The sequence below is a fragment of the Myotis myotis genome, unplaced genomic scaffold (genome assembly GCF_014108235.1).
Source record: "Myotis myotis isolate mMyoMyo1 unplaced genomic scaffold, mMyoMyo1.p scaffold_m19_p_5, whole genome shotgun sequence".
NCBI classification, from domain to species: domain Eukaryota; kingdom Metazoa; phylum Chordata; class Mammalia; order Chiroptera; family Vespertilionidae; genus Myotis; species Myotis myotis.
The window spans coordinates 66,823,895-66,850,271 of NW_023416357.1; the positions used below are offsets into that span (position 1 = coordinate 66,823,895).

At 43.3% G+C, this 26,377-nt stretch overlaps 3 protein-coding genes across 4 annotated transcripts in view; 1 reads left to right on the forward strand and 2 right to left on the reverse strand.

Annotated features, from left to right (window-relative positions):
• The window catches only part of REEP5 (receptor accessory protein 5), a 33,794-nt gene extending 18,302 nt beyond the window's left edge, over positions 1-15,492 (reverse strand). For both annotated transcript variants that reach the window (XR_004967384.1, XM_036308063.1), the window contains exons 1-2: positions 15,312-15,492; positions 14,445-14,538 (exon numbers count right to left, since the gene is read on the reverse strand). Coding sequence is in view for 1 of the 2 variants with exons in the window: in XM_036308063.1 (XP_036163956.1) it covers positions 14,445-14,538; positions 15,312-15,429 (212 nt within the window). In the remaining variant the exon portion in view is untranslated. The remainder of the gene's footprint in view (positions 1-14,444; positions 14,539-15,311) is intronic.
• On the reverse strand, positions 2,360-2,742 carry LOC118655765 (40S ribosomal protein S28-like). Its single transcript, XM_036308064.1, has one exon. It carries the CDS (start codon positions 2,725-2,727, stop codon positions 2,449-2,451), a length of 279 nt encoding a protein of 92 aa, XP_036163957.1. The 5' UTR covers positions 2,728-2,742; the 3' UTR covers positions 2,360-2,448.
• A 204-nt stretch (positions 15,493-15,696) lies between the features above and the next one.
• The window catches only part of DCP2 (decapping mRNA 2), a 97,756-nt gene continuing 87,075 nt past the window's right edge, over positions 15,697-26,377 (forward strand). The window contains exon 1 of the mRNA XM_036308053.1: positions 15,697-16,139. The gene's annotated coding sequence lies outside the window, so the exon portion shown is untranslated. The remainder of the gene's footprint in view (positions 16,140-26,377) is intronic.

Consider the following 26,377-nt stretch of genomic DNA (forward strand, 5'->3'; position numbering starts at 1 on the left):
ACACAGAGGATGCTTCAGTAATACATCCTACTGCCTTGTACATATATTGAATCATATTTCAACTTTTGTGTCAGGAGGATGTATCAACTTAAGACAACATAAAGAATTCAAGAAATCATAGGATGCACTCTATACCCTTAAACCATTTGCAGTCCAGCCAAAATGGGAAAGTTAAATAAGGGAGGGGTAAAGAGCTTTATAATTATTTAACTCTCACATTAGCCCTATGAAATAGGTGTTATTCTCATTCTTGAGAGGAAGAAACAGAGATGGCCGGATATGCAGAAGATGGTTGACAACAGTATAGGAGCAGCTCTCAACTCTGAAAATTCACTGAGCAGAATCAGAAATCATAGGATGTGGAGTTGGAAGATATCTTAGAGATAAACTAGTTTACATTCTGCATTTTATAGACAACAAATGGATTTCAAAGAGGAAAGAGTGATATTAAAAAGAATGAACGTCAACTCAAACTATAAGATTACAGAGGCACGTGTTCATTCATTTTTTAAGGGCAATATGAACTGTTTAAATACATTTTTGGTATATCCATACACTGAAATATTTGAAACCTTTAAAAAGGATATTGACAGGGGAAAATGTCTAAGATATAGTGTTGAGTATAAAAAGGAGATTACTAATTTTGTGTAAACAAAAAGTCTGTGTATGTTTACAGATTAAGAATGGTGTCCAAAAATTGTTAAAGCTATTTCTGAGTACTGGAATTACAGAATTTTAGTGTTGTTGTTTTTTTTACTGTCTTTGCAATGAGCATGTACTATTTTTTATAACCAAAGGAAGGAAGATTTCTATTTCGGGGGGAAAAAAAGAGCACCAGACTTACTATACCTACTTCCTCCTATGGGATTAGGTCACTCTTTAGGGCTTTGTTAAAAACAAACACTAAAGTGAACATCAGACACATTCCTTAATTTCTCTCTTGAGGAAACTGCTCATGGTTTTTTTTAACAAATAAACTTCTCTAACAATGATCAGACACAATCTGTTGCGTTTTAGAGCAAAGGCCTTTAATACACACAAAGACATACAGAGAGAAGAGCCATACAGCCCATCCCATGAAACTAATTCATCCTAATTTTCTAGTTAAAGCAAACTATCCCCCCCCCCCAAAAAAAGAGAAAAATTAACTATACTGAACTATGAAATAGCCAGACTTTTCCCTCCATTTCTTCCCAATGCTCATCTGGCTTTATATCATTTCACCATCCCTAGCTTGCAGTTTGTATTCTGGTTCTACCACTTAGTAGGTATACAATCTTGGGCAAGTTATTCTGGGCTTCAGTTTCCGAATTTTTCAACTAGGGATGAGGAACCTCGTTGTGTTGCTATGAAGACTAAAGTGGTTATTACATGTAAAGCACTTAGAAAAAAAATGACTGGAACAGAGTAAGCATCACTAAATATTTCCTTAGTAATAATTACAATTCTATATAATAATCCCTAATATGCAAATCAACTGAATGGCGGAATGACCAATGGAACAACCAGTCACTGACACGCACTAACCACCAGGGGGCAGATGCTCAATGCAGGAGCTGTCCCCTGGTGATCAGTGTGTTCCCACAGGGGGAGTGCTGCTCAGCCAGAAGCAGGGCTCATGGCTGGCAAGCACAGCGGTGGTGGTGGGAGCCTCTCCTGCCTCCGCTGCAGACAGGCAGTAAGGAGCGAGGGGTCCTGGACTGTGAGATCCCTGGACTGTGAGAGGGATGTCCGGCCAGGCTGAAGGACCCCTGCAACTACCACCAGTGCACAAATTTCGTGTACCAGGCCTCTAGTATGGTAATAATTTATTATCAGGAGGCCATAGATTAAAAAGAAATTAGAGTGGTAAGAACACTCCAGTCCAGTGATGGCAAACCTTTTGAGCTTGGCATGTCAGCATTTTGAAAAACCCTAACTTAACTCTGGTACCGTGTCACATATAGAAATTTTTTGATATTTGCAACCATAGTAAAACAAAGACTTATATTTTTGATATTTATTTTATATATTTAAATGCCATTTAACAAAGAAAAATCAACCAAAAAAAATGAGTTCGCATGTCACCTTTGACACGTGTCATAGATTCGCCATCACTGCTCCAGTCTTTCCAGCTAAGCAGAGCTGATAAAGGATTAATACCATTGTTAATAGGCTAAAAGGAGATTAGAGAAATTACCCGTGGATTTTAATTATGCCTCACTCTCCAAATCCCAAATGCTACAGAAAGTAAAGAGCTAAAATTTCAAAAATCCTATTGGCAGGTCAATGGGAACAAATTTGACACTGCTGAAAATGTTTCTCAGGCACATGCTGCAAAGGCGGCTGTCCAAAGTTCTTTTTTTTTTTTCTTTTTCCCCCGAATTTACATAAACGCTTTATTAACAGTGGAGCATCTTCCCCATGGGCTATGTGGTTCACCCAGACAGCCAGGACCCAGGCACCAGTTCAGCGCAGCCTCCGAGCCTCTCGCTCCGACTCCAGCAGAGTGAGCACGTCGCCCTCGCGCACAGGGCCTTTCACGTTGCGGATGATGGAGCGGCTCGTGTTGCCCATGAACTCCACGCGGACCTGCATGCACTGTCCCTGGGAACCGGTCCTGCCCAGCACCTTGGTGACCCAGGCTAGCTTGATAGGCTGCACACAACTCGTGTCATTGATGGCGGCAACAGTTGGGCGGAAAGCAAATTCTTTACATTGGTATTGAACTAGAACTGATATGTCCATTACCCACTGGCCAGCCCGCATCCAGAGCACTCAGCCCTGTGACTGGTGCAGCTGCCTCCACCCTCACTGGCCCTTCTATTGTTCCCACCTTTGCTGCTGCTTTCTTTCTTTCTTTTTTTTACAGAGAGGAAGGGAAAGGGATAGAGAGTTAGAAACATCGATGAGAGAAAAACATCGATCAGCTGCCTCCTGTACACTCCCTACTGGGGATGTGCCCGCAACCAAGGTACATGCCCTTGACCAGACTAGAACCTGGGACCCTTGAGTCCGCAGGCTGATGCTGTATCCACTAAGCCAAACCGGTTAGGGCTTGCTGCTGCTTTCTAAAAGCAAGGGCAAGAACCAGGTGCGGCCAAAGGATAGCAGTAAACACAAAGTCTGTGTTTGTTATCATGTAATAGCATTCAGAAGTTTAAGCAATTAACAAATACAAAAAATTATATACTACCCAACTTTTAGCTAATATTTGTATTATAAATATTCTACTGTTATATCATTAAGAAACTAAAACTACAAATAGAAAAGCAGTTATGAGGGAAAAAACACATTTTCTATGTTTTCGAGAAATTCCTGTTACAGTTTCAATTATTGATATTTTCTTCTTTCACCCATGACAACTTTAGTTAAGTTGTATCATTGGGATGGATGTTATATTTTCATATTTCAATGAAGTTATAAATTAAGCATTTTTGACACTGTTTTAACTCTTTCAGACCCAAAGGTTATCTCTAGTTATTGGGGTCTCCATACTTTCATTCATGTCATTAAATTGAAAAATGTCAATTTCCTACATTAGAATGGAGTATATACGGCATAACTATTAATATCTATGTATTATACACACATACATATGCAACGAAGGGTAAGTATAAGATGGATGGCAAATCTGAAAAGTTCACTGAGAAGTTTTACCAGTTTCATTTTATCTCCTATATTACAAATGATATAACCCTATATAATAAAAGCGTAGTACGCAAACTGTCCCCTCGACCAGAAGTTGTCTGGGAGTTTGACCAGGGGTTGGGGCCGGCCGGGGGAAGGGAGGGAGGCCCCGGCTGCAGCCGGCATACACTGGGGATCCTACCAGTGCATGCATGCACTGGGCCTCTAGTATATAATAAAATAGTGTAGTTAGTAAAAACCTATACCAATAAAAAAAGCTTTGAGATGTGCTGTTCATAAAGAACAGAAAGGAAATTGCTTGTGGTTTAATAACAAATAGTCCAGAGTTTAAGGTAGATCCTTTTATTTTTTTAAATATACTTTATTGATTTTTTACAGAGAGGAAGGGAGAGGGATAGAGAGTTAGAAACATCGATCAGCTGCCTCCTGCACACCCCCCACTGGGGATGTGCTCACAACCAAGGTACATGCCCCTGACCGGAATCGAACCGGGGACCCTTGAGTTCGCAGGCTGATGCTTTATCCACTAAGCCAAACCAGTCAGGGCTCAAGGTAGATCCTTTGGTGCTTGAACCTGAACTATGTTTACAATCCTTTTTGATACAGCGGACATGTAATTTGACCATCCACAGTGCCCACTACGTACGGGACTGCTTTGGGCTGTTTTTATCAAAAGAATTTGAAGTAGAAATGCCTCATAGCTCAAAATGGTTTTCCTACCTCCCGTTACCTCTGTTTAGGAATCTGCTATTGCAAATCTTATTTGACACATACAGTGCATCAAACTGGAAGGAAAAGCATAACGTTTTAAGACATAAACACTATGCCAATCAATTTTTTTTCTTCGTGGAAAACAAGGTCAGAAACCACGGGAGCTCAGAGTTACCTTGCTTTTCACTGCTGAGTGCGTGTGTTGCAAAGCAAGAGAGAGGATCAACAAGCAAGAGGCGAGAGAAAGAAAACAGAATGTACAATACAACCAAGTTGCTTGTGTACTGTTTATATCAGGCCTAACCCTCCTCCCAACCCCCCAAAAAGGTAGAAGATAGCTACGGGCAAATGTGCTTCTGAAACACATAGGAACTGTCTTCTATGCTGGCTATACAGGAACAATGAAAAAACATACCAGGCTCCCCTACTCTTTAATATAGTGTTCTCCTATAGTATAAAATAACCAACTTAATGAAATTCATGATATGCAATAAGCTAAATCCACAGGCAAATACATTTTAAGATGAGTCTATAAAACGTCTCTAATGGAGAGTGAATCACTGGTCAAACATTTTGGGTGAATTACTACAACATTATTTATCATCTGTCCACCATTTTGTTTTTAATACAAAATGGAAGATTCAGTCACAAATATAAACTGTGGGAGTGTCGACAGTGAGCAGCCAGGGGGGTCAGGCCTCTCTATTACCAACACTTGGTTTTGCCTCAACAGTCTTGTGACCAGAGTGAAGTAACTTCAGTCTGTGGTCCTGATTTCCGAATCTGTTAAAGTTGGCTACAACACCTACAGCTCGATCTCCAAGACTTCTCCAAGCTAACATTTTATAACTCAAAACTGAATGCACTGAACAATTTCATAGTTGGTTAAAAAGGATTAATGCTTGAAGCAATATAATAGTAGATGCAAATCCTACTGGCACAACTCTTTGTCAATAAAATGGAAGATAATAGCCCTGGTCCATTTGGCTCAGTGGATAGAGCATTGGCCTGAGGACTGAAGGGTCCCAGGTTCAATTCTGGCCAAGGGCACATGCCTAGGTTGCAGACTTGATCCCCAGTGGGGGGAGGGGGGGATGTGCACAGGAGGCAGCCGATCAATGATTCTCTCTCATCATTGATGTTTCTATCTCCCTCTCCCTCTCCCTCACCCTTCCTCTCTGAAATCAATAAAAATATATTTTAAAAAATTGAAGAGAATATATTGCCCAGTTGGTGTGGCTCACTGGTTGAGCATTGACCTATGCACCAAAAGGTCAAAGTTCGATTTTGGGTCAGGGCACATGACCAGGCTGCGGGCTCAGTCCCCTGAGTGGGGGGCATGCAGGAAGCAGCCAATGGATGATTGTCTCCCATCACTGATGTTTCTCTCCCTCTCCCTTCCTCTCTGAAATCAATAAAAAATATGTATAATAAAAAAAAATATTATCTTTGTCAAGTGTGGTATCATAAAGCTTACCTTAAACTCAAGCACCCTACCTATTCAAAACAACCTAAACTGACCTTCCCCAGACAAAAGAGGGCCATATCGAGATGCAGAGAGCAGTCTAGAGTTACCTCTGACATGTAAGTGATCCTCACTAGATCACCTAGCCTGTCTCAGAAGCTGCAGGATATATATAGTGGCCGTGTGACTGAGAGGGACAGATGATAAGCTCTACTCCCAGGAATCAGAAGAGTGAGCTACTGATAGAATGAAGTCAGGGCAGGTTTATGTAGCCCTACTTATATATCAGGTACTCCAAAAAAGTAAATTTCACTATCAATTTTATACAAATGCTTATACTAATTCATTGTTCCTCAAAATTAATTGGTAATGTTACTGCTAGACACTAAATGCCTCAAAATACCCCAGTATATATTGACATTGTTTTAAATACGGTATGAGGGCATTAAGTTGAAAACTGAGTCCTCATACAAAGTCAGCCCTGAAAAAGAGAAGAACTCGAAGACAGGGAGTGGAAGGCAACTCAGAAGGACAAACACACCAAATCTCCAGGGCTTTCATAAGAGAAAGAGAGTCCATTAAAGTGCAAAAGGAACATGCCAGAGCAGGAATGGGGTCTCCCTCCCTACTGCTTAGAGCCCAGAAACTAGATCCTGAATAATTTAAATCATTCATCTATGTGCTCCTCAAAACTTTCTTTTCCCTATGATACAGGCAAAGGGACATTTTTTTTAACCAAATGCTGGCTAGAATTATCTAAAAAACTGGCACAGGTTGTTTTAAGAATATTTTATTTTTCAATTTTCTCCACACTCTTCCATCTTAAAATAGTCAGCAATATTAGCAATAATACTAAGTGAAAACACGACCAGTAAAAAGCTGACAAAAGTAAAATGTTGAAATGTTTAAGATTTCAGTTTTGATCCAAGTGCACAGTTGGCCAGAATATCTGCGTTTCCTTCAGACGACCCAAGAAAGCAGTGTGGGTAGGCACTGCTCTGCACTGACACAGTGCAGAGAGAAAAGCTAGTGTAATAGGAACACAAGCAGCTAAGTAGAAAATATACCTGCTTCCCCGCATCCCCGCCCAAAAAAAGACAATATATCTGCTCCCAAGTTCCCATGGGTTAAAAGGGAAAAAACGTAAGATAATTATAAGTTCTCAAAAAACACAAGACAACAAACACACCCCTTGCTAGTGAGTCTATGAGGAGACTGCAAACACACATCCTCCAGCACCATTAGGGAAGCCCAGCTCTGCTTCAGATGACTTGCTTCTGTGAGACAGGTGGTGCAGAACTGTCAGTCATATAGTCACATGGTGACCTGCTCAAACTCTACTCTGGGCAATGAACCTGTTCAGGAGTCTGTCATTGCAAATCTTAAATAAGTAGATTTCAACCATTTCTAACCAGGATTTCCTCACTTATCTGCAGTGCATCATTAGCTAAGATGATGCTGTGGCTTTTACTTGTGGTTACTTGTTAGTACAACTCTTGCAGTTATTTTGACAGTGTTTTTTTTGTGTGTGTTATTGTTTTTTCCAGTCCCCCCTCCCCACCTTCCCTTTCTGATCTAACCTCACATGGGTCATCCCCAAACATCACCTCTTGAGATCTGCTGGCTCCTGACACAGAACTAAAGGCAAGACTGAATTCCCTCAGGAAATCCAATTCGGTGTACTGTCTTCAGGTGGGCTTGCACTGGTAAAACAGAGCAGGTCCTTGCATATAACTTTGCAAATTGCAACCGTCATAAATCAATGCACATCAGAGACAAGAGAAAGAACTTGTTAGTAATATATTCTAACACATGTTCACAAAACACTGCAAATGACTGTGTGTGCAGATATCTGATCTGGGATGGCAGTAGCTTATTTGAGTAAAAATACACTGCATGAAAGTAATGTATTGGCAGTGTCAAACTGATCAACAGTTCAATTTTCATCTCTACATAAGGCTATGGCACATTTCTGTAGGACATTCAAGAGCCACTTGTGCCTGGCCAGCTTGGCTCAGTCATTGAGTGTTGACCTCCAAACCAAGAGGTCACAGTTGGATTTCCGGTCTGGGTATATGCCCGGGGTATGGGCTCCATTCTCAGTGAGGGGGTGTGCAGGAGGCAGCTGATCAATGATTCTCTCTCATCATTGATGTTTCTCTCTCTCTCCTTCTGAAATCAATCAATATATATATATATTTTAAATAGAGCCACTTGGAAAATGGTATAACATAAAAGTTAAAAACATGGACTTTGGAGCCAGACTTCCTGGATTTAAGTACCAGTTTCACCATCCACTAGTTGTTAGACCTTAACCAAATTACTTGTTTCCTCACCTGTAAAACGGGAATCATCATAGTACTTACATTGTAGGGCTGTCATGAGAATTAAATGAGCGATATTTGTAAAGCACTTAAACAGGGATCCACAAGTGTCTATTTAATTAAGTGCTGCACAGGTGTTCAGGAGTCATGCAAAGAGCTAATTGCTGTTACACTCTGTATTAAAATGGGCTAGTGAGGGCACACAGAAGAGAAAGTGACACATCACTGAAGTGGGCATGAGACAGTAAAAGCATGAGCAATCATTAGATTATACATACACACCAAAACACTGGACTCTACACATATTTAATCTGTCAACCTTGGTACTAAAATAACCTCAATGAGCTTTCACATTCCTGTGTAGTCACTGATGGTTCCAGACCAAACCTGGCCTCTGAGACCTTGGGAAACATATTCCACCTCTGTCCTGGATCATATGGAAACTGAAGGAGTCAAACTACATGTTTGATCTCTAAGGCCCAACTCTGATAGACCCAGGAAGGTGGCAGCCTGATCCTTAAGAAAAATATAAAATGAAAAGAAGAAAATTAATGGACTTTTATTAGAATTTTAAACAAAAAGGTTGTTGAGTTGGGATAAAAAGAGCACTGCCCTCCTTTTCCTTCTCTGCAGAGCAAAAATAAAAATCCTATCCTATATAATAAAACCCTAATATGCAAATTGACCAAACAGCAGAATGAACAGTGGAACAACCAGTCGCTATGATGCGCACTGACCACCAGGGGGGCAGATACTCAACACATCTCCTGTGTTGAGCATCTGCCTCCAAGAGGGAGGTCACCAGCAGCAGAGATTGGTGAGTGCCCGCCCGCCCCCCACCTCACATCCTGCAAACCAGCAGTCAGACATCCCCTGAGGGTGCAGGCCGGGCTGAGGAACCCCCTTCCCCGCACGCATTTCGTACACCAGGCCTCTAGTAGAAAATAAAGTCATTAGACTTTCCCTCATCATTCCACTTGAACAGAAAAAGCAGGGAGAAGACCGGCACCCACATTCGAGAGCCCCTGAGGAGTTACCTCAGGTCTCAGGTAACAGACTTTGCGTATGAAGGGGGAGCCCAGCACACACTCCTGAGAGGCCCCTCAGGAAGATTCTTGTTTGTGCAATGCCATTAAAAGCAGGGCTGCACCAGAAACAAAAATCCACATGTTATGATTCCCTTTATATGAAAATAGAGGCCCGGTGCATGAAATTCGTGCCCTCTCACAGTCCAGAAGCCCTCGGGGGATGTCTGACTGACACAGGCCTAAGCCACAGTAGGAGATCCTTAGTGCTGCCGCGGAGGCAGGAGAGGCTCTTGTCACTGCCGCTGCGCTCGCCAACTGTGAGCCCGGCTCAAGGCTTGTGGCTGAGCAGTGCTCCCCGTGGGAGTGCACTGACCACCAGGGGGCAGCTTCTGCATTGAGCGTCTGCCCCCTGGTGGTCAGTGCGCAACAGCGAGCAGTCGTTCCACCGTTTGGTCGATTTGCATATTAGCCTTTTATTATATAGGATGTCCGGAATTAGGCAAATCCATAGAGACAGTTAGTAAAATGGTGGTTTCTGGGGACTGGGATGTAGGAGAAAAGGGGAGTGACTGCTAATGGGTGTAGGGTTTCCTTTTTGGGAGATGAAAATGTTTTGGAATCAGATAGTGGTGATGCTTTCAAAATTCTATGAATATACTAACCACTGAATTGTTCACTTTAAAAACTTTTCATGTGAATTATAGCTCAGCAAAAGGAGGGAGTAAATCTCCCTTAATAATGGAGGTTCCTATTATTATCTAGTAGTCTACCTTCTCTTATCAGGAATAGAGGGAAGTAAGGAGATTAAGGTAATTCTGTCAACAGCTCTTGATAACAAGGCTGCTGGAATTAGATTTCATGTTGCCTATTCATGAAACATCTGGTGGCCAAAGAGTCTGGAAACATAGACGATTACAGACTGAAATTATGTCCACAGAAAGCGAAGGTCACCTGGAGGAAGGGAGCACCTGGTAAGGCACTGGTTGTCCTCCAGGAGCACTGGCCAGCCTTCTGCTGTGTGCCTGCTCCAACATGCCACGCCCTGACTGGGAGCCAGGTGCACCTGAGCCCACCCACAGATTTCCCAAGGCAGTGAGTCATAAGAAAAGCTAGGAAGCCAAATGAGCTTTTCCAAATGTCATTTCTGCACCCTACAGTCACAAGGCCCAGTGCTGACCATTATGCACAACCTGTGGACACTTCATGATGGTCCAATGAGAGGAAACAGCAGGAGCAAATGCTGAAAGGTGACAAAAGAAGGGCTAGACAGAGTTTGGCAGGATCATCAACTCCTTCTAGAGGTCACAGCAGTCATCTCACACCCTATTTAAAACCCACTCAAGGCTGCCAAAAAACATGCAAACCCCCTACAACAACTTGGAATAAAACCCACAGTTCCTGTACCAGCCGCTGGCCGGGCCGGTAGCACCTGCACCTCTCCAGCCCTCCCTCACTGCTCTTTCCTCTCACAGAGCTTACTGAGCGCCCGCTGCCCAGGGGCCTGGCACAGGCTGCTGCCTCTGCCTGGCTCTGCGCTTGGCTAGCCCCTTCTCATTCCTCAGGTCTTAACTCAAATAGGATCTCAGACAAATACTGGAGTCCTTCCTGTTATTCTCTGCCACGGCTCCCTGCTGATTTTCTTTGGGGAAAGAAAATCACTCTCTCACTACATTACTTTTTCCTGGTAGTCTGTTCGTTCACAGAAGGTGGAGAGTAATCCACCTTAGTGCCTGGCCTATCTAACGTGCTTCCAGTGTCTGGCTCGTGGCTGGCATTTGATTTTTGCTAAATAGATGAACTAGTATTTTTAACTATAAATCTGGCTAGGGTGCACAGGGGAAATGACAAGAGGCAAGGAGAACAGTTAAAGTGAAAGTGATCACAGACCACACATGAAGTTAACATTGATTTAGATGCTATTAATACCACCACGTTCAAGGGCTTTCTTTCTGGCAATGATACAATCACATGGGCTAAGTTATGAACAGACTTGAGTAGACAAATGGAACACGGGTTGCCTGAATGCTTACTGGCTGGAGGGGGGGGGGGGGGGGGGCTATATGTTTTATTCTGTGCACGTAGTTCCAGGTCTCCTTGAACCTCCCTCACAAAGCAGAGGCCAGGTGGACTTCTGGGCTATTCCCAAGGTCAGCAGGCCATTCCCTCCACCCCTGCCCCATTCGCTCCATCTTCAAGAGTAACAAGCACAGGTTACCGCTGTCACTTTTCAACAGGGATTCTCAACACTGACTGCACATTAGAATCCTAAGAATTATAAAGGACTGAGGATTTTTAAAAATCCCCGAACTGAGGCCACACCGCAGACCAATTACATCAGAATCTCCGCAGTGGAAACCAGGCGTCAGTATTTTTTAAGGCTCCTCAGGTAATTCCAATGGGCAGTCAGGGCTGAGAACCACTGTTTTAGGGAAAAGCCCAAGTACCCAGAGGACAGCCTTTACTCAATTCCCGCATGTCACAGAATCTTGTATTTATCTTGATGGCAAAAGAGTTGGGTCTTCCAAAAGGAAGCATCCTACGAATAAACACTAATCCAGAAATATTCATTATTTCCTGAATTTTTGTTTACACCATTAAATTTCCTTTATTTGATTTTTAATACCTTTCCAACTCTTATTAAGATATACGGCAGCCCTGACCAGTTTGGCTCAGTGGATAGAGTGTCGGCCTGCGGACTGAAGGGTCCCGGGTTCGATTCTGGCCAAGGGCATGTACCTTGGTTGCGGGCACATCCCCAGTAGGTGTGCAGGAGGCAGCTGATCGATGTTTCTCTCTCATCGATGTTTCTGGCTCTCTATCCCTCTCTCTTCCTCTCTGAAAAATCAATAAAATACATTAAAAAAAAAAAAAAAGATATACGGCAAATGTCATTTTGCCTCAGAATATTGAAGTAGAAAAGAAAACAAAATGTATATACTTGGTGAATGATTCTAAAATATATAAAACCCACTTACCTGATCTACTCAGAAATATGACTGTCTCTACCATTTCATAGAATTCTTAGCAAAACACAAAAACTACTTTAAAAAATGGCCCTGGTTAGAATTAATCCTGTCCAGGTCAAAGAGAAGCAGCACATTCACATTCTGTCGGTGCCTTCAGTCACACCCCCGTTCACACACCCACAGATCTACTTATCTGTCCCACCTACCGGAGACTTTTATCTTTCTAAAGCCCCAGCAATGATCTCATCAGACAACAGAGAGGTACACAACATTATGTACCAAATGGCACTGATGTGGGGGGAAGGGTTGGATTTTTTCCCATGCTATTCAGTATTTATGAAAATCCAGATGCTTTGCTAACTCAATATAATTCAAACAGTGAGGCAGTACTAAGCGGCCACACCCAATTTGTTCTAAATGTGATAAAATCTAGAGCACAAACCTGAAAAAATGCTTTAAAAGCTTTCTTTTTAAAAGAGCTCCTGCAAGTAGACTAAACAAACGGAAAAAAAGTAAAGAGTGTACAACTGGATGATTTTGACTGTTATCGTAGGCACAGTGATATGCAAGCCATTCTGAATCAGGGTTGTCTACAAACTTGCTATATACACCATATGCCAGCAGATACTGTTAATGGAAAATTGCTATTCTTGTACCTCTTTCATTGATCTGAAAGCCAAACTAGTTTTTTCTGCTTTGCCTTCAGAATATTTTGGTATTCCCATAAAACCCAGGTGGTGCTGCAGCAGGTAATGCTGGAGAGGATAAAGCTCTTCTCAAGCCGAAGACTGGCGATCTCCAAATGCATAAGCAAGCAGTGTCCTATATGTAGCTAGACTTTCTGGAGCGCCACTACACCTGCCAGATTAACATAGTAACTACTACTTACGTAATTTCAATTTAATTGTTCAAATCAAAACTTCTAAGACATGTTTCCTCCCTTCCAAGGATAGACACAAAGGTGTAATAATGTGTTATCTGTGCCTTAGCCTCCTAGCTTCCTCTATTTTTGTCCCTGTAGTTGAGGAAAGTTGTAAAAACCAACTCAATGAAAGTAAAACCCACCAGCTTTCTTGGGAAGAGCTGCAGAGTAAAACAAAATTCATTTTTGTGAGGAAGAGTTACTAGTGGAATGCATAGAAGAATGAAATTGTACAATATTTCAAAATAAACACTGTAAAGTAGAAACAACCTCAACAAATTGCCGGGACTGGTTTGGCTCAGTGGATAGAGCGTCAGCCTGCGGACTGAAAGGTCCAAGGTTCGATTCTGGTCAAGGGCATGTACCTTGGTTGCGGGCACATCCCCAGTGGGGGGTGTGCAGGAGGCAGCTGATCAATGTTTCTAACTATCTCTCTCCTTTCCTCTCTGTAAAAAATCAATAAAATATATTTAAAAAAAAAAAACAAATAATAAATTCAGCTCTTCATCTGATAAGATTCATTTGTAAGTTAGTTTAATTGCATAAATTATTTATATAACCAAGGCACTATATTCAGGATACATTTCATAAGGTTTGTTTTTATACCAGTATTAGGGTGTTTCCCAGTTGCCCGAAATAAGTGGCAAGCCCTTTTATTTATTTTTTATTTTTTTTAAATTAAATATATTGGGGTAACACTGTTTCATAACATTATATTGTAAGTTTCCGGTGTACAATTCCAGGGTGTATTATCTGTACACTACACTGTGTGCTCACCACCCAAAGTCTAGTCTCCTCCCCTCATCAGATATCTGACCCCCTTTATCTTCATCTTCCTCCTCACCCCTTCCCCGGTGGTAGCCACCATACCGTTGTCCATGTCTGTGAGTGTGTTTGTGCTTTCTATTTCACATCCCACATATGAGTAAAACCATGTGGTTCTTTTGGCAAGCCTTTTTAAAATCAGGAGAAAATTCTCCCAGTATCTGAATTAACATTAATTCAGAAACAAGGAAGTCCTAACTGATGGGGCTTTTTGTCTATGCACATGAATATAAGGTGAAACACACATTAAAATGATTATCGGGGAGAAGGAACCAGCACAGGTTGAGAGCTCCCACCAGCAAGGGCAAGAGGACTCTGTTGTAACACTTTCCGTGTGCACCCATCACAAGGTACACATCTCTCCAGTATAATCTGATGAAATAAACATTGCGGCTCGTCATCAAGAGATCAAGCATCAAGTTAAGGCTCTGAAATGTGTAACCCTGAGCAGTCAGTGACTACCCTGTGGTGCTATGGCTGCTCTCAGGGAAAATGGGGACCCAGTAACTAGGGCAGCCCTGGAGGGGGAAGGGGACCGAAGGGGAGAAGGATGGCTGCAGGGGGGTCACTTACGAGACGTAGGCTGGGTAGCCGAATCCTATCAGGTTGCAGAGGAGAGAGGCTCCATAGCCGAACATCAGGTACAAGGCCAACAGCCCGATGACACCTGGATTCGCGAGGAGAGAAGTGGGTTGAGTGGCAGAGAGGTACTCAAGCCCCACAGCCCCCCGTAAACCGCCCCCCCCCATACACACACACACACACACACACACACACACACACACACACAACGAAACGCAAGTCTTGGCCGCGTACGGCGCTGGAGAAAAACAAGCCAGGCGGAGACCGACTGGGCCTGCGCCTTCGCGGAGCTTTGCCTCGGGTCTGGGGATAACGGGAAGCCCCCCGCGTCCCCACCTTCGTGCCCTCCCTCCCGCCCTCCCTCCTGCTGTCCCCCCCCCCCGCCCCGCGGTCGCACACCAGCCCGGGGAGCACCGCCCCGCAGAGGGTCCCGCGAGGCCCGGATTCCCGCGCCCACCCGCAGCCGCCTCCCCTCCCGACGGGACACGCCTTCGGGGTGCGGAGCTCCTGGGAGGGTCTGGCCGGCACTGACCACCGCCGCCCCCCCCCCCCCGCCCCGCCCGCCACTCCGCGCCGAAGCTGAGCACCGTCCGGGGACGGACACGTCAGCGCGGCCCTTCCCTTCGCCCGCGCCCCGGGCGCCCCGCCACCTGGCCGCGGGCACAGCCGGCGCCCCCCAGCCGGGGCCGCCCGGGAGGAGGGATCTCGGGCCCCTGGCCTGGCGGGCGGGTTCGCCCCCATCGCTCACCGACATCGCCCGCCCGAACCCCCTCCCCGGTCGCTGCCCAGCAGCTGGTGCACAGCTGCTCCCGGCCCGGCGCCGGCGCCGACATCCCGGCAGCGCGGCCCCGCACCCACCGAGCGCGATGAAGCTGCGGTTCACGCCGGTCTTGGCCTCGAGCTTGGCCAGGAGGTCGGTCATACAGTTCTTCTCGTGCAGGAACCGGTCGAACCTCTGTCTCATGGCCGCGGACATGGCGGGGACCGTCGTGCGGCCGCCGGGCTGCTCCTGTGCGGTTAGCTGCGGCGCGGGCGGCGGGCGGAGCCAGCGGGGGGAGGGCGCGGGGGCGGGGCGGGCGCGTCGGCGCGGCCCCCAGCGCTCCTCGCCCCGCCCGGCCGCGCACCCCCGCGCCCTCCCCCCGCTGGCTCCGCGGCTGCGCCACGCCCTGGGCGGCGGCGGCCTCCCTGCCAAGTGGCGCTCCTGGCGGGGCCCGGCCCCGCGTCGGTTAACAGCCCGAGTCTTTGGGGGGTGCAGGGGCCGATGCCCTCGGGAGCTCCTTCCGCGACCCGCACCAGCGGGGACGGCACGTGGCTCGGAGGCCGGCGCCCGCAGCTCCCGCCTGCGGGGCGGGGGGCTGACCGGATGGACCTGCCCGGCTGACCCGCTGAGACCCTTTAACCTGAGCGGGAAGCGAAGGGCCGTCCTGGACAACTCTGGTTGCAGACCCGCTTTTTTCTTCGTTGCCAGAGTTTTTCTCGCCTACGGATAATAGTGTTTTTGAAAAGACCCTAGAAGAAATGTAACACACCCTCCTCTGGGGACACGTTTCCCGAGAAAGTACTGCACTTCTTAAACCTTTTCGTGGCGGACCGGCCTTGGCCTGACGTTTGAAATCGTGGAAAATTTCCCAGACCCCTCAGCGGAGACAATAGACTGCACTAGCCTGCAAGCAAAAGGGCAAGAAGGTAATGGGGCAGGACCTTATTTTGCTTCCTTAGGAATGTCTTGCTCAAGCGCTCCACCTAAACCTCGGCTCCTGTTATCCGTCACCCATATTATTTCAGGAGACTCCCTTTGAAAGTGTTCTTTCTGACTCCGAGGAGCTGCCCGCTGCTGAGGTTTCCTCACTGCTCCCCAGGCATTACAGACTCGAGCGCCGACCCTTCGCTTAGCACCCTCCGGCCCTGCACACAAGCTGATCCCCAGCCTTCCCTGTTCTGCACAGCCCCGCTGCTCTTTCGGGCAGACTGAGTCACTCTACTGCCTTCCACTTCTGCAAAACATCTTGCCCACGCCTAACTTTTTCTTTTTCTAACTCTCCTTCCTCTTTTCTTCCCCAGAGCTTCTTAGCTCAAGTCTCTCAGCACTCCCACCACCGTCCAGCCACATGAGTGAACAAATTAAACCAAATGAAAAGATTAATGGGATTATTGTGACAGCCTCCCTCCCGAGCTGTCCATTTCTGTCTCTTCACATAGTCAGTTCTCAATGTGGCAGCCAGTTGGATCTTTTAAAAATGTGGGTCAAATTGTGTTATCTTTTTGGCCTCAACCCTCCAGTGGCTTCTCATCTGCCTAAGGAGTGGCCTCAAGGTCATAGGTGATGTGATTCATTCCATCTCCTACTGCCTGCCCCCCTGCTGTGCCTGAGCCCCTACCCCTCCCCCCCTCCCCCCCTTTCACTTTATTTCTAGCTCAGTGCTTCTCAACCAAGAGTGATTTTGCACTCCGCAGGACATGTGGCAATGTCTGAGACATCTTTGTATGTCAGACAGATGGTCACAACTGGGGTAGTAGATGGTACCCACTACTAGCATCTGGGTAGTCGCCAGGGATGCTAAACAATACACAGGACAGCCCCCGCGCAAAGAATTATTCATCAAATGTCATAGTACTGAGGTGGGGAAACCTCGTATCTGAAAAGCTCCAGATCACCACTTAACTGTCTCCTCCCATTCTTCAAGTCTCTGTTCAAATGACACGTCTGTGATTCCAAGTTACAAACACTCTTGGTTATTTTTCTACTGGCTGACATTTGATATGTTCTACTTTTTAAACTGTTTTTCTTTCCCCACTAGTTTATGAGCTCCATGAAGGTAGGAATTGTTGCCTATTTTGTTTACTTTGGAATCTCAAACACCTAGAACAATGACCAGCACTTAATAGGTATTCATTTGTTAAATGAATGAATATATAATATATATTGTACTACTCAGTATTTTAAGTGTTACATGTATAGTGGGGCCTTGACTTACGAGTTTAATTCGTTCCGAGACCGAGCTCGTTAAGGAGCTTGTTAACTCAAATTACTCTACCAACTCAATGCAAAAAATCTGCCGAGAGACAGCTGGTATCTCAAAAAAATCGTTAGTCGGGACACTCGTAAGTCAAGGCCCCACTGTACTAATTCATTTGATCCCCACAACTACATGAGGTAGGTACTATCTGTTTTATCCTCATTTAAGGGGGAAAATGAGGAACTGAGGTCTCAGAATTCATAAATGTCAGAGCTAGAATTCAGACCTGGGTCCTTACCCCTACTTATACTGCTGTTATGATTGAATCATGCCCCCCCCCCCAAAAAAAAGGGTATGTTGGAGTCCTAACCCCCAGTACTTCAGAAGGTGACCATTTGGAGAAAGGGTCCTTTGATAGGAAATCAAGTTAAAATGAGGCCATTAGGGTGGGCTCTAATTCAGTGTGACTGATGTCCTTATAAGAAGGGGAAATTGGACAGAGAGGCGGACACACATAGAGGGAAGATGTTCTGAAGGCACACAGGTAGAAGCCAGACACCTACAAGCCAAGGAGAGAGGCCTGGAACAGATTCTCCCTCACAGCTCCGGATGAAACCCACACTGCTGACACCTTGATCTTGGACTTCTGGCCTCCCCAACTGTGAGACAATACATTTCTGTTATTAAAGCTGCCTACTCTGTGGTACTTTGGTACAGCAACCCTAGAAAATAATTAAAATGCCTATCAGAATAACTGAACTTTGAACTTTTTAAAAAAATCTTCACACAAGGATATGTTTTTATTGGTTTTAGAGAGAGGAAGGGAGAGAGAGAGAAACATCCACATGAGAGAGAAACATAAATCGGTTGCCTTCCTACACACCCCTACCAGGGATCAAACCCAAAACCTTTTGGTTTATGGGACGACGCTCCAACCAACTGAGCCACCCAGCCAGGGCAGAATTTTGAACTTTTTAACCAGTTGTGAGTTTAATTTTCTACTAAGTGAGTATAGAAAATACTCAATCTGGAAGTCAGGGTCATGATTTTGATTACTTCAAATGATTCACAATTTGATGGTTTTGTTTACTTATGTAATTTATGTTTTTGTAGGTGGAAGAAAGTGCTTATAACTTGACAAGGTTTTATTTATTTTTTAAACAAAGGAGCAAAATCCTTTTATTTATTTTTATTTTAATCCTCACCCAATAATATGTTCTTAGAGAGGAGGGGAGAGGGAGAGAGAGAAATATTGTCTTCTGTACAGGCTCCAACTGGGCATTGAACCCGCAACCCAGGTATGTGCCCCGATCTGGAATTGAACTTGCAGTCTTTTGGTGTATGGGATGACATTCCAACCAACAGAGCCACACTGGCCAGGGCTTTTTCTTTTTGTTCAATTACAGTTTATATTCAATATTATTTCAGGTGTAAAGGATCATTATCCTTTTAAGTTAGGTATTCAAATCAGCCTAAATTTTTATTTCATACAGTGTCAACATTTGTACTGTATTAACTATGCATGAAGTATTTGGAAATATACTATTCATTTGGATATCTATTTATAAATATTCTTCTCTTCTCAGTTTTCTCCTGAGATCCTACATTTTTTTCTTTCCTCCATCATTTCCCCTAACACTGGCAGCATAGTAAGGTACATATATGGAGCACTGTGTTTGGAACCAGCCCGTGTGGCTGAAATCCCTGCTGCACCATTTAGCTCTGTGACTTTAGGCAAGTGACTTAAGGTCTCTGAGCTTCTGTTCCTCTTCTGTAAAACAAGGATAACCGTACCTATTTCACAGGGTTGTCATGATGATTGAATTACCTATTTTTTTTTAAGTTTTTGGAAGAATGCCTGCTAAAAAATGTGTTTGTTAAATAATAATAAAAAAACACACAGTTAGATGCTAACATTACATAATTCTTGCCTTTAGGAACTTGCAGTCAGGTTAGGGAGTGTGGGACTCTTTCTTCATCCAGCCATCAGTACAAAACTTAGACTCATCATAGCTGAGAAAAGATGTGCAGAAGATAAGAACTCCCACTTAGGTGTCAGACTACTCACTCACTCATATTTATGGAGTATATCCCATGTACCAGACACTGCTAGACCTGGGAACCAGAGGGACCAGGTCTCTGTCGCAGAGGCCATGAGGAAGGCTGCCCTGAAGCAGGTTGACTTTGGCAATTCCTGAGAAGGAAGTCAAACCAACTTGGGATGTTGCAAATGCTATTACTGTAGTACCTTTCATGGGCCAGAGGAGAAATTTCTGCCAGAGACCTGTGATCAGCTCTCTTTAGTTCTCCACAAGCTGTTTCTTCAGGTTAAGACAATTTCTCAACTACTTGAAGTCATTAACACACGTTTGTTCTAACTCTCACATATGTTAGATAGAAGATCACCTCATTACTTTTTCTCTCCCCACCACGCCTCCCCCCACATTTGGCGGAGACCTTGGTTATCATTGGAGCTTGGCACCAATGAGGAAGCCAACCTTCTCAATCAGGAGGCCCTCAGCCCCTGGGGGCACAGCCCAGTTGACACTTGCCCCTCCCTCTGCTAGAGGAGGCTGATAGCAACACATCATCAAAGTGAAAAAGAGAAAACACAGGTAACCGAAGGAAAATGCAGAGGCTGAATATAATTTCAGAAAGAGTATTAAAAGAAAGAAAATGTGAAAATCACCCTGCGTCATTGAATTACATTTTGTTTTATTTGGCTTATTCTTAACTGAAAATATGGACAAAGCATTTTATTATGTCTCCATTTATCAAACAGGAAGTTAAATTTTAGAAAATTACTGCTCACAATAGAAAATAAAATAACCTGGGGTTATCCTTTTGTTTAGCAAAGTATTTTTATTCTGAAATTCAATATCATATGCCATTGCTAATGCACATAAATCTAGAGATTTCCACCAGGTATAAACATGCCCTTCATTTCAACCTTTCATTTCTTTAACGGCATCTGTACAGGAGACAAATAGAGCATACGTCTCTTACCGGTTGTTTCTGTATGTTCAAGGCCAGTTAGTCCAGATTCGCCCCATGGCCTGCAGGATGACAAGCATTTTTGCTTATTTTCCATGTGAGAAAAGGACCAGAGTGAGACAATTCTGTGCACTTCCCTTTGTGACTAGGCATCAGAGGAATTTAATAAGCAACTTGAATAAAGGAACTGACTAGTTATATTTTGCTGCTGCAACAAATTACCACAAGCTTGGTGCTTAAAATAAGGCAAACTTATCTTACAGTTAAGACACTCTCTGCCAGATGTTTGCCACAAGTCTCACTGGGCTAAAATCAAGGTGACTCCAGCAGGACTGAAGGCTCAGGTGAATATATATTTTTTTCTTATTGCTGTTCCTTTTGGGTTGTTGGCAGAATTGAGGCCCTTCTGTCTGTGGAACTGAGGTCTCCACTTCCTTCCTCATCTTCAAAGCCAGCAGCAGCGGGTTGAATCTTTCTCACACTTCACATTTCTCTTCCTTTTTCTTGTGTCTCATCTCTCAGACCCATCTGCCTTCCACTTCCATTTTTAAGGTCTCATGTGATTAGATTGGGCACACCAAGATTACCCAAGAAATGGATTAAACATGTCTGCAAAGTCACTTTTTCTATCTGAGGGAACATATTCATAAGTTCCAGATATTAGGGCAGGGGCATTTGGGGGGGGTCATTATTCTTCCCACCACACCAGTCGTATGTGGGGGATCCATAACCAGCCTCAAGGTCCCTGAGAGAATGAATATGTTGAGAGAGCTCAGCTGGAGTAGTCCTTTGACTCACAGTGAGGGCCCACCCAGGACATGGCATCGGCCTACAGCACAGCCTAGGAGCAGATGCTCTGGCTCCATTGCTTACTAGCTGTGTGATCTTAGGGTAGTTCTTCAACTCTAAAAGCCCCACTTTCCTTTGCCTATCAAATGAAAATAATGTTGGTTGAAAATTCTACAGACTGAATGTGTCTTCTCCAAATTCATATGTTGAAATCTAAACCCTACATGATATTATTTGAAGATGGATGGGTCTTTTGGGAGATAATTAGGTCATAAGAGTAGAGCCCTCGTGAGTGGGATTAGAGCCCTTATAAAAGATGCCCTAGAGAGCTCTCTTTCTCTTTCCATCGTGACAGCAGCCTGTGAGCCAGGGAGCAGCCCTCACCAGACATTGCATCTATCGGTACCTTGATCTTGGACTTCTCAGCCTCCAGAACTGTGAGAAACACATGTTTGTTGTTTAAGCCACCCAGTCTATGATGAGGCAGCCCAAATAGACTAATGCCTCATAGGGTTGTTGGGAAAATGATATACTCCATCTTTGTAGAGTGCCTAGCCTCATGGAGTGCTGGTGAAGTTTTAACTCATTTGAAAGACATACGTAAGTGAAGTACACAATCAAAAAAGTTCCTCCTCCTTGTTTGGCTCATTTGATTCTAGAATTTGGTATACATGAAAATAAAAACACTACAAGAAATAAGAGAACATTTTCATCAGTCATTTGACTATGGGAAAGAAAGGAAAATGAAAATGTATACTGAGCACTTATTTTGTGTTAGGCAATGTGTTTGCATAAAGGATCTGAGAGCATATTTTAATGGGGTGTGGGCACCAGGTGCTTGAGGATTACCAGTACAAGGAGTCAGTTCCTTTATTCCAGTTGAGAACACTTGATGTCTTTCCCCAGACACAAAGTAGTGAAACAAACTTGCGAATTTCCTAATTTTGTCTAGGACCTTTTGCCTAATCTGTGGCCAAATAGGTTCTCCAGGCCTGTACAAATGGGAACCAGGAACTGACCTAGCAATGAGTGTCAGGCCAAGTCCAGCCATTCTCTGACATTCAGCTGGTTGGTTTACGCAGCTCCTTGTCGCTTAGGAGTCTCCACGTGCTTTCCCTCTTTCCTTGGTCTCTGTCTTTCAGCCTTTTTCAGATCGGTTTTGGCCCAAGGTCATCCAGCTCCTGGACGTCGATCATGCCATAACCACACTGATGACTCAAGGACAAGCCTCTTCCTTTGAATACATAAATAACTTGCTTTATTGTGAGTCTGCCAAGCAGTTTGGAGAGAATGACTTGATAATGTAGCCTTTTGCTTATTACCTAAGATGGACTCTAAAATCGATTCTGATTAGTATTGTGGGGTTTGGAATAAGGTTTGGGGGGGACAGGCTTGATTTTTTCACACCTTTGTTTCTAACAACTTTATTTCTTGGCCACAGACTCTGCTAAAAGTGAGAATTTATTAGTCTAAAAAAACATACTTTTTTTTTTCTGTCTCCAAAAAGCACCAATTGTGTGTGTATATCAACTTAAGAAGGTTTTTAAAAAGCATGTATGCTTTTATTGATTTTTTTTTTTTCAGAGAGAAAAGAAGGGAGAGGGAGAGAGAGAGAGAAACATCATCGAACACTGCCTTCCACACATACCCCAATCAGGAGAGCAGGGATCGAGCCCGCAGTCTAGGTATGTGCCCTGACACGGAATCAAACTGGTGACTTTTAGGTCCCAGGGGTAACCCCAAACCAACTGAGCCACAGCAGCCAGGGCTCAACTTAGGAAGCTTTACAAAATTAAGTGAAAAAGTCACAAGTGTTGATACTTTTGCTCATTCTTATACAAACAGTATGAACTTAGAAACACCAGTCATTATTAACTGTAACTTCTAATTGTGTACAATAGAAACTGGATTTATGTTTAACACATGCACCTAGTTAATACCACATTTATATTTGGTATATTTATAACTACACACAGTGGCACATAAAATGGATTAAAAGAGGAGTCTTTATTTCTAGATTCTTTGAGAATGTGATTATTTATAACTTGTGTCGTTAACATGTAAGAGAGCCTTAGATTGCTTGATATCCAATGCCGTGACTTGGATTAGATGCAGATATCCTAAATAAGCCACAAAGACTTGAGTGCAGAATTAAGTGGATAATATGCCTATAATCTTGACAAATTAAACAAGAAAAACAGCACAGGTTTAATTTCAGAGTAATATTTTTGAAATAAATTATTTTTAATAGTTACCTCAAATCATTTTACCCATTGTATTAATTCAAAGGAGAATAAAGGGGAAAAAATCATCTTGGACTGGTGACAGATTCATTAGCCTTCTGAAAATGAGAATAAAAAACCTTTGACAAATTAAATGACTGGGAACTAGGATAAATAAGGTCCAAACTTTGTAGATGTCACAGTAGATAGTCACGGCAACATTTGATGTCTATAATTGAGAGTTCAAAAAAACTTTAGTATCTTGACCCAATATTTATATATTTTTATCACTGGAAAGAAAACTGTTATTAATTTTTAAAAAACTACTCAATTTGACTATCAGATGATATCATATGATATAATTTATTGTCTCTTTATCAGACACCCTTTACTCTGCTAGCAGAAAATTCTTTTCAACTCTATTAGCTTTCTTTCATTTTTTCCCCAGATCTAACAGGAGTCATCATTTTGCTGCATTATGCAATAAATTCATAAATACTAACAGTGGAAAAAACTAAACAGTGAGGAAAAATCCACTGTTTATTCCTCGTCTCCAGTTTCCCAATACTTCCTCAGGGGATCAGTTGTGAAATGATTAGACCCATGAGGAGTGAGACGGAGAGCTAATCACTGACCCTGCCAAGCATCTGAAGACAATACTGTCTTCTTATTCTATAAGGAAACACTTAAATTTGTATAAATAGACAACTTATTGTTTTACCTTAATGCAAAATATGTTAGCAGTTAGCAATTGTTTGTTATACTAGTCAACTGACATCTGTTAATGATGAGGTTCTGGCATCCCATCCTCCCGGAGTAATTCTGAGGAAAGGGAGCCAGAATAGTAGAGCAGAGGTCACCCCAGAATAGCCCTGAGACTGCAGCTCTGGGCAGAACAACCCACAGGCAAAGCTATGAGGCAAGCAGAGTTTCACACACACCTATGCAAGTGGCTGTGATATGCTAAACATTATGTTTAAAGATGAACAAGATGCACTTCCTGCCCAAAGAAATTTATAAATTTTAGCTTCCTTCTCCTGACTTTTTTCCCTCTTACCTTTAAACACCCCATATATCCAGTATCTTGGTACTCCTGGTCCTCCTCTTTTGATTCTCTTCCTCTTATTAAAAAAAATCTTCCTAATTAGCTACCAGTACATGTTGTCAAGAAAGTGATCATTAAATCATACTAACATGTAAAAGACTGTAATGGCTTAATTTATAGTATTCTACTACCTTTCTGAGAGGTGTTTGCATTTTAAGAAAAAGGAATCCCTTAATCTAAAGCAGTGAAATTAATGGTAGAACTCCAGGCATTCGTGAAGCAATAGTGGAAACTTTCCCACAAGTATATGTAATGTCCCAGGGTTTGCTACACATGGATAAGACTAAGCCTCACTTTGAATTCTGAATGCTTGGTTCAATTTTAGATAATGATCTCTAGCAAATCAAGTCGACTATGTTTGTGTGTGTGTGTCAGTATAATTAAACCAAAATCTTTTTTTTTAATAGTTTTTGTTATTCTTTTTTTAAAAAATATATTTTATTGATTTTTTTACAGAGAGGAAGGGAGAGAGATAGAGAGTTAGAAACATCGATGAGAGAGAAACATCAATCAGCCGCCTCCTGCACATCTACTGGGGATGTGCCTGCAACCCAGGTACATGCCCTTGACCGGAATCGAACCTGGGACCTTTCAGTTTGCAGGCCGACACTCTATCCACTGAGCCAAACCGGTTTCGGCAAACCAAAATCTTTTAGGTAGTAGGACACATTTCTTCTTTAGTCTGTAGTTAAATAAAAGTTTTCTTGGATTTTAAAGTTTATTCTATTATTCACTTATTAATTCAACGAACATGTTGAATTAATGTCATACTGTTAAGAAAAACTAAAAATTTCTATTGGCATTAATAACACAAAACATTGCCCTAACCAGTTTTGCTCAGTGGATAGAGCGTTGGCCTGCGGAATGAAAGGTCCCAGGTTCGATTCCAGTCAATGGCATGTACCTGGGTTGCAGGCACATCACCAGTAGGAGGTGTGTAGGAGGCAGCTGATCAATGTTTCTCTCTCATCGATGTTTCTAACTCTCTATCCCTCTCCCTTCCTCTCTGTAAAAAATCAATAAAATATATTTTAAAAAATAACACAAAACATGGATATATTTGCAGAAAATTATATAACTCAACTGAGAACATAACAGACTTGGCTCATATTTAATATTATAGACATGTTAGTTCTCCCCAAATGTATCCATAAATTTAACACAATCCTGACATTTGGGATTTGATAAAATGATTCTAAATTTCACCAATAAGAATAAATATGCAAAAATAAATAGAAACATTCCAAAAAAGAAAGTATGAGGAGAGCTTGCCTTACTAGGTATATAATTATAGTAATTAAAAACAGGAATGGACAATTCAGAGAATTAAAACAATATATGGACAGACACCAATATGTATGTGAGTAATGTGAAAAAAATTGAAGAAAAACTAAAAACCAAAACAAAAAAGCAAAATAAACAGAAATCTAAAAGGAAAAAAGTAAATCTGAAAAAATATTTCATACCCTAATATATAAAGAGCTAGGGTCTGCCACGACCAAAATGACCGGACGATGACCGGGGCTGTGGGCCCCAGTCTGCTGGGGTGTGGCAGCGGGAAGGGTCTGTGGACAACCAGGCTGGCAGGGCGGGCAAGTGAGGGGTGACCAGGCCAGCAGGAGAGGGCAGTTAGGGGCGATCAGGCTGGCAGGGGAGAGCAGTTAGGAAAATCAGGCCAGCAGGGGAGCAGTTAGGGTTGATCAGGCAGGCAGGCAGAGAAGTTAGGGGCAATCAGGCAGGCAGGCAGAGAGGTTAGGGGCAATCAAGCAGGCAGGCAGAATGGTTTGGGGCAATCAGGCAGGCAGGCAGGTGAGCAGTTAGGAGCCAGCGGTCCCAGATTGCAAGAGGGATGTCCGA

Excerpts from the sequence above, each read along its gene's own strand:
- LOC118655765 (XM_036308064.1), bottom strand. The coding sequence starts at position 2,727 with ATGGACATATCAGTTCTAGTTCAATACCAATGTAAAGAATTTGCTTTC.